This window comes from Mugil cephalus, chromosome 17 (assembly GCF_022458985.1).
Source record: "Mugil cephalus isolate CIBA_MC_2020 chromosome 17, CIBA_Mcephalus_1.1, whole genome shotgun sequence".
NCBI classification, from domain to species: Eukaryota; Metazoa; Chordata; class Actinopteri; order Mugiliformes; family Mugilidae; genus Mugil; species Mugil cephalus.
In genome coordinates, this window is record NC_061786.1 from 15,416,492 (window position 1) to 15,432,215 (window position 15,724).

Below are 15,724 nucleotides of genomic sequence, written 5' to 3' on the forward strand. Positions count from 1 at the left end.
ATCACCCTTCTGTGAGCACTAGAGCTGAAATGTGCGATGACTGACTGTTTTTGGTTTTTGCCTCAGGGTGATCTTGACTCCGAGACAACACTGCTGTCCACATGCAAATAGGTAGAAAAAAAGCTGCATTTACAATAGCAGAGGAAGGTAAATATTTGCTTCTTGCACTTACTGAATTTCCTTTTTGACTAAATCCACTAACTGGGTGTGTGTGAATATGTGCTCTCTGTAGCATTTTGCTTGACAATCCCGACGCTTTAAGGTCTTTAGCCTGCACTCCTTCTAAACACCTTGTTTTAAAAGATAAAATCCAGGAGCGAGTCTCCCATTTTGAATGTTATTTCACTCAGCTAAACTTTCCTGTCCGGTCTGACTGTGCAACACACCCCATTCTTGGCTCTGATTGGATGCCGCGAAGAATTTGCATATAGGCTGCTGCGCACACAAGCCTCTGCACCCACAGCAGTAAAGAATCCAGGAGTGAGCAGGTATGACACACTTTCAATTTAGGCTGAGCCTTCTTGGCCTTGCTATGCAAAAGAAAATGTTATAAATGCATGTATTTCCGGGCGCTGTTGGAAAATCTTTCAAAATTTCAGCCTCATATTAGTGAAATAATTTCTCATTTCATCTGTTTTCTGAATAATCTGTAACGCGTTTCTTCTTTGCTACTTCCAGGGTTCTTTACGTGTATAAGAAAGATGGAGAAATCTGAAAAAGAGTTTTCTACCACAAATGAGATGGAAAATTTCCTTCAACCTATGACACATGAAGTAGCCGTGAATCAGAGACGTCATGCTAATCCGCAGCGTGATAAAGGAGCACCGACCTGCTACATGGACGCAGACTACCTCCACCACAGCCTGTGCAGAGGTGAACAAGCAAGCCAGGAACTCAGGACGGAGTCGACTGGTGTTGCGCCGCACGTCGATTTGACGCAGCACAGAGGACCAGAAGGTAGAGGGGCGACTTCTGCCAGGATGAACCTCCATCATCAACCTCCTCAACGCTGTGATCCTCCTCCTCCTCCTCCTCCTTCTCCTCCTCCTCCTCCAGAAAGCCTGCCGAGAGACACGAAGGGAGAGTGCTCTTGTTGGAACTGTGGACCGAAGCAATATGGAACAACACAACCTGCAAATACAGACAGAAGCAGGTATATGTGTGTTTGTGTAAAAGAAAATCAAAAAACTCAAAGAGTGGGTTATAGATCGAGTACGTTTTAAAAATCCAACCACAAAAAAAAGTCTGTTTTTTAACATTCAGAGCCGAGGAAGAATACAGTTCTCATCTTCAGAGTGAAGCAGAAGTGGAACTTGAGGCTCCTTTGCCTCTAAAAGCCGACAATGAGTGGCAACACTACAGTCCATCTTTACTTCCTCACAACTACATGCACAACTATGGTAAGGAAAACTGTTTCTTGGTTATAATTTTGTGCAATATGTTTTTGATGAAGACAGCTAGTGACTTTTGTTTAAGGAAGTGCCATTTTTAATTGCCTTTACTTTCTCATTTATCTGCAATGGTGGAAAAGTATTAGTAACATTGGTGAATACTAGCAAAAATTAAGACACAGTATTAAAGTAAAAGTTTATTATTATAGAGTTTATGACATGATGTTATTAATACTGAAGCTGCTATTACTGCTGAAGGTGGAGTTAGTTTGGATCATCTTATATACACTGATCAGCCACAACATTAAAACCACTGACAGGTGAGGTGAATAACATATCTAATGTCATTGCAATCCAGCGTTCTGTTCGGATTAATGTGGATGCTACTTAGACACGTACACCTTAAGTGTAATTTATGCTGACCAGGCACCACCACCCCACAGCACCAGCAGAATAAAGTGGCTTGACACAACGCTGTGAAAGAACAGCTCATAAAACATGAAAAACAGCCCAAGGTGTCGAGTCCCCAGATCCTAAGCCTGATCCACAGAGGCCCCTCCCCTCAACCCGTAACATGCAAAGGCTCCCGCTACCAACATGAATAAAAAATTAAGACACATGTTTTCAGCTTTTGGCCTTTTCCTCTAATTTTTCAGTTTTTGGTAACATACAGGATTGTTTGAACATTTATTAATATTTAATCACGTGAGAGGTTTAGAAGGAGAAAATCACTGTTTAGTGGATGGACATTGTAAATGTGTGAAAATTCTCTCCATTCTTTAAAGTAGCTACACCAGCCGAATAAAACTACCAGAATCTTTTACACCACTGCTTATGCCATGCTGATGCCATACAGATGTTATGCTAAATTTTAATATTATTTTCTAAAATAACACTTTAAACTAAACATAACACTAAAATAAGATTTTAGTTGGAAAACAACTAAGGAATAGATGTAAATATCTATAATAGGTATAATAGGTGGCAGTTGTAGTGGGATTAATCTAATTGGTCGATTGATAGGCACACGGCGGCCTGGTGGCTGCATTGAGGGGGGTGACACTGGAGTTCACTGTTAAGCCTCCATGAGATGTCGTGGGCCTAACTTAACGAAACATCGGTGAAGGGAGGTGCCCACTTGAAAACCCCAATGATGTGCCGCACACTGCACCCTGCCTACTGTTGTTGGCCAGGCTTGTTAGCTGGCGTTTTCTCGTGTGTTACTCCTGAAACCACCTCTCATTACCTCCGGCTGTGGACTCGGCTATGTAGCTGGTGTCTGGTTGTTTCTTATTTCTGATATAGGCAGAAGGAAGAGATGTTTGGTTGGAGTGTGGTCACATTCCCATATGCTGCTAGTGGCTAGGCTTATTAGCTGGTGTCTGATAGTGTTTTATTTCTGATCCTGGCAGAAGGGAGCACCTCTCATTACCTCATGCTGTTGACAGAGGCAGAAGAAAGAGATGTTTGGTTGGAGTGTGGTCACATTCCCATCATTTCTTACCTACTGCTAGTGGCTAGGCTAGTTAGTAGCCGACCACTGGTCTGCTTGTTGGTTCTCTTCTCCTTCTCTTCTACTTTGAATCACCAGCTTTAATAGTGTCTAAATTGTGAAATTAATTAAAAAATGTAAAGTTGTAGTGCGATTGACTGTACCAACAGATTTGAAAAACAGATTTTTACAGATATCTCTTACTGCCAAAGAAAAGAGAGGTAAATGGGTCGCTGCTTTACCAAGAAACAACTGGAATCCAGGCACAGAAACATGGTGTTGTGATTCACATTTTGTGTCAGGTAAAATTAATTTATGCTGTATTTTTTGATGAAGTCATACTTTAAGTCACATTAGCATCTTTTATTTAGCGATTTATCATAACTGAAATTAACTAAAACTGACTAAAACTAACTGAAACTGAGTTTAGTCCACTTTTCAAATCCATACTAGCTCGCATGGATCATTGTGGAGTCCAGTCTTCCTTAATTTGATCTGATAATCCACATATTCCCCGGTTTCACTGTATTTACTAATGCATTTCACTGTTTGTTTTTTTCCCACACAGAAGAGCGTGGCCTCCCACGGCAATGACGTCAATGCATGCTCTCTAGGTTATTATTTCACGTGAGAAAGAAAGCATGTCCTTAATATGACTTATATTCTTAATTAAAAAACTGTCAAGCTGACACTTGCATGAGAGTTAAGCCCAATGAAAAAATTGCTGAATCATTTTTGTTGGCAGGAGACTTGCTCCGCTCTGCATGGAGCACAGTATCATAGAGAAGAGTCATTCACCTGTATAGTTTATCACTCTATGAACTTAATACTTCTACAGGAAAAGGTTGGTTGAATCTCAGCCCAGTCAACGGATACCCACCTCATCCATGTTACCAATCAGCTCCCTGTCAGCACAAAGGTCCCTGGAGTTACCTTCAAAACTGGTAAATCACTCCTGAAGACAAATTCCAAGATATACCTTTACTGGATGTGAGGCGTGTCCTTTTAAAATATCAGTTTCTAAGCACAGGATACAGCCTTTATTTTATTTATTTATTTATTTAATTTTTTTCTCGCTGCTTCAGCATCCAACCACATGGCGGCTTTATGTACGACAGAGTGGCTCAGGGAAGCGTCTCGGTGAACGTGCCCCAGTTCTCCACTCCTCCGGTGGAAGGTGTTTCGCAGGTCAGAGTGCTGAACCTGAACACGGCAGGAGCAGAGGAATCTGGCTCACATCCACAAGACAAAAGAAAGACTATCAGTCTCCCCGATGAGTGCCGTGAGTTAATTTGTCTTCACAAAAAGGAATGTGGTCATGTTTTGCGTGTTCAAGGAAACCATTGAACACACAATTTGTCAAACGTGTTGTAATGGAGACAAGTACTTCAGGTGTCACTCATTACCTTTGAATTATAGGTGTCATCCTTCAGTAAGGGTCTGATATTAATAAATGTCTTCCCTAAAAAAAAAAAAAGGTGATAAATATGTGTGAATGTATCCAAATAAAGGATCCAAGCAAGTTGTTAATTTTCTTTCTGGCACAATAATGGAGCCGGTTTGATAATGATGACTCATGATCATCATGAATCATCAACATTTATTTTATTTTATTTTATTAATTATTTAATTTCCACAATCTATTGTGACATGACAAGCAAATTATTATTTTAACAAAAAAAAACAAAGCCATAATTTCTTTATTCATGGGCAAACTTAAATACTCTACTATACATTGGTGCAGATGTGCCCATGTTGTGAGCATGCTTATTTCCATCCACAGACGCTTCAGAAAGTTATTTCTAAAGTAAAAGAAATAACAGATAAAGAACATAACCGGTCTTCACAGTGTCACCAAATCATGAAAAAGCAGCAGCGCTGCAGTAATTATCTCCATATTCTGATTATTTGGATTTAATGGTCTCCTCTCTTCTCAGGAAACGTTTTCATAACTTACTCTTCGGACTTGTCCTCAGAGATGATGCCCTTCGTGGACTTTCTCACCAAGCAAGGCTTTCGACCAGCTGTGAGCCGCTGCGTATTAAAACCGATGTCTTATGATTCCTCTAAAAATCACATGAAATGTTCAGCTCCTTACTTTAATTTCACAGATTGATCTATTCGACAACCCCGTTAGACTCATGGACATCAACAAGTGGAAGGACAGCTACCTAAAGGATGTGAGAAAAGCACAGATTTTGCATATAACTTTAGTATTTAAATCTAGATTTACACTTTTATTTACATATTATTTCCACGCTCTGTTCCTGAATCTGCTCTTTATTTAATCTTTGTTTAGCTCCTTTTTCATAACCATTGTGTATTTATGAAGTGCCTGACATATGTGTTTTTTTTTTGTTGTTTTTCAGCCATCCACCCTGATTATCATCGCCATCAGTCCGAAGTATAAGTCAGACATTGAAGGATCTGTAGTGGACAGCCACGGTCTGCACACTAAATATATCCACTCAATGGTGAGGAGGAATCAGTGGTCTCATATTGTAGTAGTGGTGCTATATATATATACATGCAGAAAATACTCGATATTGATTAGTCTCCAAATTAATAGTAAATCAATAATTAACTTGTAGCTACAGGTGTTAAATAGAAGGACATTTATCTCTGAAGTGTGATGAAGTGAATACACAATGTTGGTGGTATCTCATAATTTGCATACACCACCTCAGTCAATGTGCTCTTGGTTTGAATGATACATAATCACGAGAAAAACTGCTAATAGGTAATAATATTGTAAATCTGATTTTTGCCAGATGCAAAATGAATTCATCCAACAAGGCAGTCTGAATTTCAGATTCATCCCTGTTCTCTTCCCCAATGCATCTCAGGTCAGATCTCTTTTTTTTTTTTCCTACTATATTTCACACCATTTCCCCCAAAGTTCATTACTGCAAAATAAAATCTTTGCAATCTCTGTGCAGAATCATGTCCCGTGCTGGCTGCAGAACACGCGTGTTTACCGCTGGCCGCAAGACGCAGAGGATTTGTTACTGCGGTTGTTGAGGGAGGAGCGATACGTCCCTCCTCCTGTACCCGTGGAGCTCACCCTCATCATCAGGCCTGTGACCACGAGTGCTGCTGCAGACACGCTGTGAAAACTCACGCGAGTCTGTGCATGTGCTTGGCGTCTGAACATGTTCTATAGAGACACTGAGTAGCTTGTGTGTTTTCATATCACTGACGGTTTTGAATTTTTGTCACGTCTGAATAAAGTCTTTTCTCCATGTAACTGGGCACACTTAAATTCTTGATTGTAAGTGGACCTGGTTTGGTTTTCAAACTAAATTCAACACCAAACGTTCTCACACTAGGATTCAATGTCATTTTACTGAGAGAAACTTTTCCCAAATTAGCATATAGACCGTGCTTTCCCCTCTTTTTGTTGTTTTGAGCTACAAGTTCAAAGGCTATTTGAGGTCGTCAGCGTGTTCGTTAATTCTTCTGAAAAACCACCATACGACTTCTTGTTATCAATTTAAGCTATTTCTTCAAAAATGTATTGGAATATAGAAATACGTGCGCATGGACCTTGTCTGTTCACTTAGTCTTGGCCAACGTCCCAGAGAAGGATGATTTGCATATAGTAACACATCTTTATATTAGTTTCAATACAATGAATATGACTGGTTGTCTATAGGTTGGGGGAGTTGTGGTTTAGACTTAACTCTCCCATCGTTGGTGGTCAGGCCGGTCCCGACCTCTAGCCACTCAGGTCCTCCAATCCCTGGAGACAGCGCCCTAGAAGAAAAAGAGAAACTCCTTCCTACCTAACCCTCCCCAACACCTATTTCCTCCCTCCTGTGATCAATCTGCTTTCAAACAACGCCCCTATTGTTCTCTGTCTCGCATGCTTCTGGGTGAATCCCTTTTCGTTATGGCAAGGTCAGCTACTTGTTTGTATCCCCTTATTTGAGGCCCTCAGACGGATGTTCCATGCATCTGACTGCCCATACCACTGTCATGAGACTGTCTTACTGTTGAGCATAAATATGTTATTAGTCAGTTGATCATATGTATGTTATTAGTTTGTTGATCACGTCATAGTTCACATCTCTAATATGAATCACATGTGGTTATTGATTATTCCAGTGTTCACACATCTAGTTCTAGTCACTTCTATGTGCTTAAAATGTTAGTACTGTCAATACCCTTATTTCTAAATATTAATCTTAAGAAATCTATACTGATTAGTCCACATCTAAATGTTAATAAAGAAGATGTTACAGAGCAGCCTTAGTTAGCCTAGGCCTAAGGTAAGCAATATCTCAGAAGGCTAACATGCTAATTAAGCTAGTTAACATTAACTACTGTACATTAGCATACTAGCCTTGACCTTGTTAGCATTTGATGACACATTACAGGCAGAAAAGCTATATTTCAGGAGGCTAACATGCTAATTAAGCTAGTCAACATTAACTACCAGAGATTAGCATCTTAGCATTGACCTTGTTAGCATTTCATGACACATTACAGGCAGAAAAACTATATTTCAGAAGGCTAACATGCTATTTAAGCTAGTTAACATATAACTACTGAATATTGGCATGTTAGCGTTGACCCTGTTAGCATTTAATGACACATCACAGGCAGAAAACAGGCTGTTGGCTCCAAGTCTGGATTTCTGTTGTCAATATGCATTTAAATCTTTTAATTAATTATATACACTGCTTGTTTAAATCTGTTTCTTGGATGTATTGGTCATGCAGTGAACACAGTATTACCAAGAGAACGGTCTGAGTTGTTGCACATTGCAAGTTAATATTGGGGCCATTGGTGAAGGATTTATGAAATTAGTAGCATATGGACATGTTTTGAGGCTGGCCAGTTAAACAAAAGTGAAAGACAAATAAACATAATTGATGTTATAAAATGATGATGCTGCTGCTCAATGGCATGGCTTTTTGTTGGCCATTCCTCATCTGATTTGGCTCATGATTTGTTGTTTGGTTGGGAAACACAAGTCAGACAACCCGCAGGAGTGTCCGATACGACCAACTGATGCTACACACCCTTCAACCGCCAAAAAAGGCCTGCCAGAGCGGCTGGTGCACAGAGCTCCAGCTAAGAATAACCTAGGCTTTCTCTGGGGATAAAGTTACGTTGAAGCCTCCCTACTCTCTGCTCTGACCTATACCCATGTGAGGCACCAATAACACTGGGTGGGATACTCTGTCTGTTCCCCTTCACCCTACCCAGCCCTTTGCTTAGCTTTGCTCTTTCCTCCCCTGCGTTGCTTCCCTTTGCCCCTCCGTCCCCAGACCCCCCTTTATTCAATGCTGCCTCACTGGCAGCTCCAAATTTCCCAACAGCTGCAATTCATACTTGATTTTCCATTTTCTTCTTGTTTTTCATCTTGAAGAAGTTCGACCTGTGCTTGGCACAGGTAAGGACACAAGCCTGTTAAGTGAAAATGGAATAATTTACTAACTGGGACATTTAAAAAAAAAAAAAAATTGATACTGATTGGATTTACTGAAGCTGTCAACTTAAAGGACCGTACTGTAAATAGTCTCTACATCACCATGGCTGAAGGTAGGATTGATTCACTTGTACTCATAAGCTCTGTTGTTCGGATTACCTGCATGTAACTGCTTGAAAACATTTTTCAATAACACATGCTATGTGATAAATAAATGGCAATGTTTTCACAAGCTGCGTCGTCTTAGGAAGACGTGTTGAGCACTGGTTGCTATAAATACAAGATATCACGTAGCAGAGTGTTAGCATTGCTCTCCTGTGACAGACTTCTGGAGAGCTGACCTCTGAGTTTTCAGTTATGGCGGAAGAAGAACTCTTTGCATAAATACAAATGACCAAATCAGTATTGTAAAAACTTTACTACAGTTAAAAGCCATGCATTGAGAAGTATTCATAGCACACTTATAGTGTAAGTATTTCACAATGGAGACAGAGCTGCTTATATCTACTTTATATTAATTATTTTTTATTTGTTTGTTAATCCTATGTGTTTCCTTGACTTCAGTGATTGATTTTAATTTTTGAGCGTTTTATATGTTTTTTTTTTTCTTTTCTTTTTCGATGAAATATTCGAAACTTTCAACTCTTGGAAAAAACCAAACTGAAAAAAACATCTTATGTGAATCAACATGCTTCATCTCTCATCACTTTCTCGTGCCAAAACACTCCGGGCAACTGGTTCAAATTTATGTGCTACATGTAATATGTTAATCTGTTTGTACAGCTGCCACAAACGTTGTGAGCTATTTAAATATGTTCCATTGGTAATTTTTGTTTCATTCATGTAGTATAGTTTTCTTCAAGAATTAGCACAAATGTGTGGTGATCCTGGTTCATTTAAACTGAATGTAGTGGTTGTTGGGAGCTTCTTCTCAACCCCCCACTTGTAAATGAGGAAGTCAGTCATAAGTTTGGCATCCTTAGACTACAATTACAGTCTGTAGGTGTCTCTTGGCACCAAGTACAGCAATACAAACACTCTCTTACTCGAATTACTGACGAGGAGAAGGCTTCACTTTCTGATCTTTTTTTAAAAAAAAAAGCTGTTACAAAAAGAAGTTACAAATACATTGATGTTTAGAATGGAAACAAAATAGGGACGGATAAAATTCAATAAATACAAGATTATACACAATATTTGTGGATAATCTGTAAATCATTTGATCCTGAATGAGATATCCTCCATCTGTCATGGTTTAGCAGCAGACTTTTTCCACAGTGACTAGTTGTTGCTATCATTAAATGAAATTCTGCTGTAATATTGTTAATGAATTACTGAGCCACATCTTCGTCCTATAGGGGCGGTGTGATCCTATGATTAAATGAGATCCGATCTGTATTTTCTGCTACAGTTATTGCTTTCCTCACTGATCTGAGACGGGGCTTCACTCTTCTGTAAATATAAATATGCGGCCTGTACTATTCTTGCACCGGCCTGAGTTTGGAAACTTGCGAATCGACAGCTTTGGAATCAGTCACATCTGATCTAACTTGTCTACACAGTCCTGATGAAGCAATTTAGCTTCTGGGCAATGAACTCCTAACTCCTAATTATAATCTTAGGTAGATTTAAAGCTTTGTACTGAAGAGCTGAAAGATACTGTTAAGATAGTGGGATATTTAAAATGCAAGATAATATTAACACAAGTGAATAAAACAAAACCAAAAAATGTATATATAGCTCTAAAAGCTATAAAAACAACGAATTTCTCCTTATTATGTGTGATGTCAATGTCTCTTTGACGTTTGTTAAGATTTTATTGGAAAAATAAAGTCCTACCATCATTAATGTGTACCTTGATCTCAAAAACGCCCATCACCGCTTTACAAATGAACGAAGTTTGAAGTTAACCAAGCCTTATGCTAGCCTTATGCTAACTAGTTGTCTCGGCTTAGAAAAATAGCAGTTACCACCATATATACTGTTCACATATACTGTGAAACCCACATGTGCATGTAATTTATGTCCATGTAGATAAGCAAATTTAATTGACACGTAACTTTGCCTTGGTTACTACTAATTTATCATGGCTAGCGTGCCAATGTTAGAATGATAATACTAGTTTAATTTTCACAATTTTTCAGTATTTATAATTTCAAACTTTTAACGGCGATAGATGAACACAAGAGACCGAGGAGAAAATAAACACAGCTCCATGACTGATGAAGCGATTGGGCTACAAAGCATTTTACAGGCCCAATTAAGAGATCTAAAATAAGCAGATGCTGGGATATTTAAGAGAGGGCCTTTTACACATTGACAGACACTGGCAATGACATTCATAGGCCCATTAATGGTGAAAATAAGACATTTATTTCAACACAGCACATCAGCCCCATAAAGGTATTATTTCTGATTGTGTTACACTGTAGAATCTTCCTTTAGACATATCTAATATGGCCCCCATGATTTGAGTTGGCCAGTCTCTCTCTTTATAAAGTAAAATGTTAGCGTCCTCTGCTGGACAAACTCAAGAAATTCTCACACATAATACTGTAGTGCAATGTCTTTCAGCTTTTCATCAGTCATAATACAAATAACTGATGCTAGACTCTAAGCTGCATAAAGCTCTCTTAACACATGCCTTGCAGGTGCATGGAAACAAACACTGAACTAAACATGTTTGATATTTTTAGTATCTCTATGATTTTACCCATAAAAAATCTGCCTCCTTGCCAGCAGCCGGCGGGGCCAATGGAGCAGCAGCCCCGGAGGCGCGCTCTCTCAGATCCAGCGCTCTGGGGCTTCTGGGGAAAGTGAAAATGTCTGTGGAGCTGCTGATTGCCCTGGCTGCTCTCCTGTCCTGGGTGGTTGTGGGTGTGGTGATGTTTGACTTTGTGGAGTACAAGGCAGTTCCAGGTGAGTCACATCTACTAAAAAAAAAAAAAAAAAAAAAAATTCCATCTCCTTTAGAACTGCAGAATTATCAATTATCACATCATTTGCCATTGTTCTCAGACATTCAGCAAATCATTACGGACCCCATCCAAGCTGTGAACGATGCTTCTGATGAAGTCTCCCGTCTGCTAAATAAGTTTCAAGGTACACAAGCAGGATAAATACTGCACGCGATATGTGATGTGTATTAAAGCAAGGATTGTAATGAATGACACGCTTCTCTTTTTCAGAATGTGCACCCGATTTAAGTGACCCCATGTCTGCTGCCACATATGCAGCCGAGGAAATATCAGAAGCAAAAGATGTATTTGTTCGATATTTTTCAGACGAGGAAGGTAAAAGGAACTCGCTCAAAAGATCAATGCAGGAAAAGAAGAGTTTAAAATAAATGTAGAGTAACCGTATCTCTAATAATTTCCCTGCCATGCCACAGGGAACTTCTACCTGAGCTATGTTGACCCTGTGGTCATTGGCAGACGAGCGTTCCATTCAACGAATGACTTCATGGGTGGACTAACGGGCTACTTCAGGGACACACTGTGTGCTGTTGTGGATACAATATTGGATACAACACAGGATATAAATAAAGGTATTATTTCTGATTGTGTGTTTTCCTTTCACCCCCCTCCCCACCCCCCATTATTAATTTGACTAAACTAATGCTGTTTGCCTCGTGTGTTTTCTCAGGAAAACTCGATCTTAGCTTCATTGACCCTGTTGTAATAGGCCGAGGTGTCTTCAGTGTTACTAACGAGTTCATGTGTGGCGTGGTTGGCTACATCCAAGGTGTGCTCTGTTCCATATTGGACACTGTGCTGGATGTGGTGAAAGGTATTTGCTTGCTCATAAATCTCCCTCTTAAGGTGTAACAAAAAAAAAAAAAAAAAAAAAAAAACTCTTTAGCACAATATATAGAGTTGTCTCCACTTATTATAATTTATCTCTGTTTAGTCATTTCCCATTTGTGTTTCTCAGGAACCACTGACATTAGCTTCATGGACCCGGTAGTAGTCGGCAGAAATGTCTTCAGTGTTACAGATAACACTGTGAGTGGGATAGTGGGATACATCAGGGATGTGCTCTGTGCCTTCATTGACGGTATACTGGAGATAACTAAAGGTACACATCTTCCATGTTTTCATATTGTAATGTCTGCATTTTATATCTATGTGTATATATCACCATTGGCTTATGTTTGTTATGTTAACGGCACTAAAATGACTAAAATATAAATGTATATGGTTACCGTGAGCTAACTGCGCTAAATTAAGGGTGGCCAAATTCTTCCCAGTGGAAGTGAAAATTGACTCCTGGGGGAGGGTCATGGGCAAAATGATAATTTTGCAGTAGATGAAATTAAATATGGCTCTTTTATTTTGGTGTCCTCCTGAAAACAGGTGCGTCTGATTAAAATTCAGATGTGGGCGAACCCCTCCCCACAATGTCATCAGACAGAAACCCCCCACCATCGTCCTGTCTCTTCATGGCATTATGTTAATTGGAACAAGAAAGTAACTCACTACAGCTTTGCCTTGAATGTGTGTCATCTTTCTCAGGAACCACTGACATTAGCTTCCTGGACCCTGTGGTAATTGGCAGGCATGTCTTCAGTGTTACTAATGACTTTGTGAGTGGAATATCAGAATACATCCAGAGTGTGCTCTGTGCAATCTTAGATGTCATACTGGACACATTAAAAGGTAAGGTTTCTGGCCTCTACCTGATGAGTCCTGTTACAATTCACTGTTGCCTGTTTATTAGTGATTATTTTCTTTTCTCTCTTAATCAGGTATCCAGGACACTATAGGCTTTAGCCCTGTGTCATTTGTCAAGACAACAGCAGAAATCACCAAAGAACAGATGAACATGCTTGTGGGCTACGTCTCCACAACACTGTTTGGTGAACAAGGTCTGTTTTAGTATAACTCACTATATATGCCAGCTACAACCAAAAATATGAACGCTAACTTCGGCTTTACTGTGATCTTGCAGGAATCATGCCTGAAATCTCTGACCCCATGAAAGTTGTTGAAGAGGCTGTGTTGGAGCTCACAGACAAGAAAGACATTCTTCTGGGTTACATGTCAAGCATGCTTGTCAGTGATCAAGGTGTGATTGCTTGTATATTTAAATTATACTGATTAGAAGATAGGAAATACCCCGAATCCTTGATGCATTATTTATGTGTATTTATGTCATTTCAGGTGAACCTGTCTCCCCTCCAGTCGTAAATATTGTATCTGAAAAAGGTTTCACTTTTTTTAACATTCCCTTTTTTATTTTTTTTTGGCATATTATTGTTGTTTATTATTGGGACACATATGAATATTTACAATTATTTCTCAATTTTGTTTAGATGAAACTGTATCTTCCCAATCTGATATCAATTTAGTGAGAAGGAAAGGTAAGATATTACAGTACCTTTTGATTTTGCACTGCAGGAACACAGGTAATGATCTAGTTAAAAGCAACCTAAATCTTTTACTTGTATCTTTGTGACTCTTAGGTGAATTTCTGCCTCCATTGGAGAAAGGTAAGAACTCATTTTCTACATGCTGCACATGTACATAAAATGTATTTTTCAACAGGTGCAATGTGTGTTGCCAGCAAATAGAATGCATAGACTTGTTGAGTGGCATATTTGTGTCTGGTGTCTCATGCACGTCTGTACTGGTTTCTCTCCTGTCCTGTTATGTAAACCGTCTCAAGTCTTCATTACAGTATGCTTTACTGTTAATTCAGTGACCCTAAAGATATGTGAAACTTGTCAGTCTGTTTAAATAAACCCAATTTGCACATGTTCCATTAAAACTCAAACAAATATGCATCGTAACTATTGTACATTTTCTTTCTTACACTGACCATTTGCTGTAACATTTTTAAAAGGAACTGTGTGTTTGGCCATGAAGTTGTCCCTTATCCACTCATTGTGTTTTGTCCCCTCTGAAAAACAAAGTTTTCCTGTGTAACATTGTGCATCACAACTTATCATTAATGTGTGTCCTTCAGAGTTGCATTCCTCTGTTTCCCTTTCATCTTCTGTACGACTCACTGTGTTCCAACTATTTAATTATCAGACTGTATACCTGTGGATTGTCATGTGGAATACTTTATGCATGAAGTCATACGCCACATGTTCTGAAGTTAGTATTGGTAAGCTTTAAGTGGTAATGACCAAACAAATGCAGAATTTACTCAAATTTAAGTATTTTTTTTCCTGAAATCTATACCTATCACATTGTTCAACAAGTTATAAAGTTAAAAGCTATGTCCTTTCATCAAGTATTTAAATATCTCTATGCTGAGAAATTAACTTATTTGATATACACTGTAAGCTAATAACAATAATATGATAAGCACAAGGGGAAATCACTAACTGCAGCATGTGGCGTATACTATACTTCATAATGTTATAAACAATAATTGTCATTTTACCCCATTCACTTCCTTCTGTACCTTAAAACACACCCAGAGCTGCATGATAGAGTAAAATGCCAAAGATGTGCACGTCATGACAGGAGACTTGATGTAAAGTTCATGGTGCAGTTACAGAGATCATGCATGCAGCCAAAGATGAAGCTGCTTCTGCTGAAGAGATGAGTGAAGACACAAAGTTTGAGGAGGTGGAGGCTGAAGCACCCGCTGAATCTGACAGCGAAGCAAAGGAGGCAGAGGAAGACGAGGGTATTCACACATTATATTTCTGTAACTTTGATAAGATTGAACATCAATGACACACACTAAATGTATTGCTATCGCGTCACTAATGAAACACATATTCCTTGAAGAACCTGAATCGTCACTGAAGGAGGAGGAAATCACTTACGATGATGAAGAAGAGGAGGAGGAGGAGGAGGAGGCCAAAATTGAAGAGGTTTTGGCAGATGATGAAAGACAGGAGGCGGAGGAGGAGGCCAAAATTGAGGACAGTTTGGTAGAAGAAGATGAAGAGAGAGAGGAGGAGGAGGAGGGGGAGGATGCAAAAATGGAAGAGGTTTTGGTAGAGGAAGACAATGAAGAAGAGGAGGGCAAGGAGGATGAGGCTGAAATGGAAGACATCTTGGTCGACAAAGAGGAAGAAAAGGAGGAGGAGGAGGAGGAGGAGGAGGAAGAAAACAAAGCCAAAAAAGTTTTGGTAGAAGAAGAGGAGGAGGAGGCCAAATCTGAAAAAGTTTTATTAGACGAAGATGAAGAAGAGGAGGAGTCAGAAACTGAAAATGTTTTGGTGGGAAAAGGGGAAGGAGAGGAGGAGGCCAAAATTGAAGAAGTTCTGGTAGATGAAGAAGAAGAGGAGGAGGAAGTTAAAACTGAACTGGTAGAGGAGGAGGCCAAAACTGAAGACATTTTGGTCAATGATGATGAGATGGAGATCAAAGCTGAAGAAGTTTTGACAGATGATGATGATGAGGAGGAGGAGACCAAAACTGTAGACATCTTGGCAGATGA

General features: G+C 39.4%; 1 protein-coding gene across 2 annotated transcripts; it reads left to right on the forward strand.

Annotated features, from left to right (window-relative positions):
• The first annotated feature begins 10 nt into the window (after positions 1-10).
• On the forward strand, positions 11-6,130 carry LOC125023381. Of its 2 annotated transcripts, none has more exons than XM_047610599.1 (11): positions 11-147; positions 419-488; positions 679-1,153; positions 1,264-1,400; positions 3,722-3,827; positions 3,969-4,165; positions 4,821-4,909; positions 4,995-5,063; positions 5,253-5,357; positions 5,655-5,729; positions 5,823-6,130. In XM_047610599.1, the coding sequence occupies exons 3-11, from the start codon at positions 702-704 to the stop codon at positions 5,994-5,996; spliced, it is 1,404 nt and encodes a 467-aa protein (XP_047466555.1). In that variant the 5' UTR covers positions 11-147; positions 419-488; positions 679-701; the 3' UTR covers positions 5,997-6,130. The 2 variants fall into 2 exon arrangements, with proteins under 2 accessions (XP_047466555.1, XP_047466554.1); XM_047610598.1 differs by having other exon boundaries at positions 23-147; positions 351-488.
• Positions 6,131-15,724: the final 9,594 nt, after the last annotated feature.

What these genes read in the sequence shown, in the direction of transcription:
- LOC125023381 (XM_047610599.1), top strand. Translation starts at nt 702, where the DNA reads ATGGAGAAATCTGAAAAAGAGTTTTCTACCACAAATGAGATGGAAAAT. An exon ending in TGGAGTTACCTTCAAAACTG is followed by an intron (nt 3,828 to 3,968) that starts GTAAATCACTCC and finishes TCGCTGCTTCAG; the next exon opens with CATCCAACCACATGGCGGCT. An exon ending in TCTTCCCCAATGCATCTCAG is followed by an intron (nt 5,730 to 5,822) that starts GTCAGATCTCTT and finishes ATCTCTGTGCAG; the next exon opens with AATCATGTCCCGTGCTGGCT.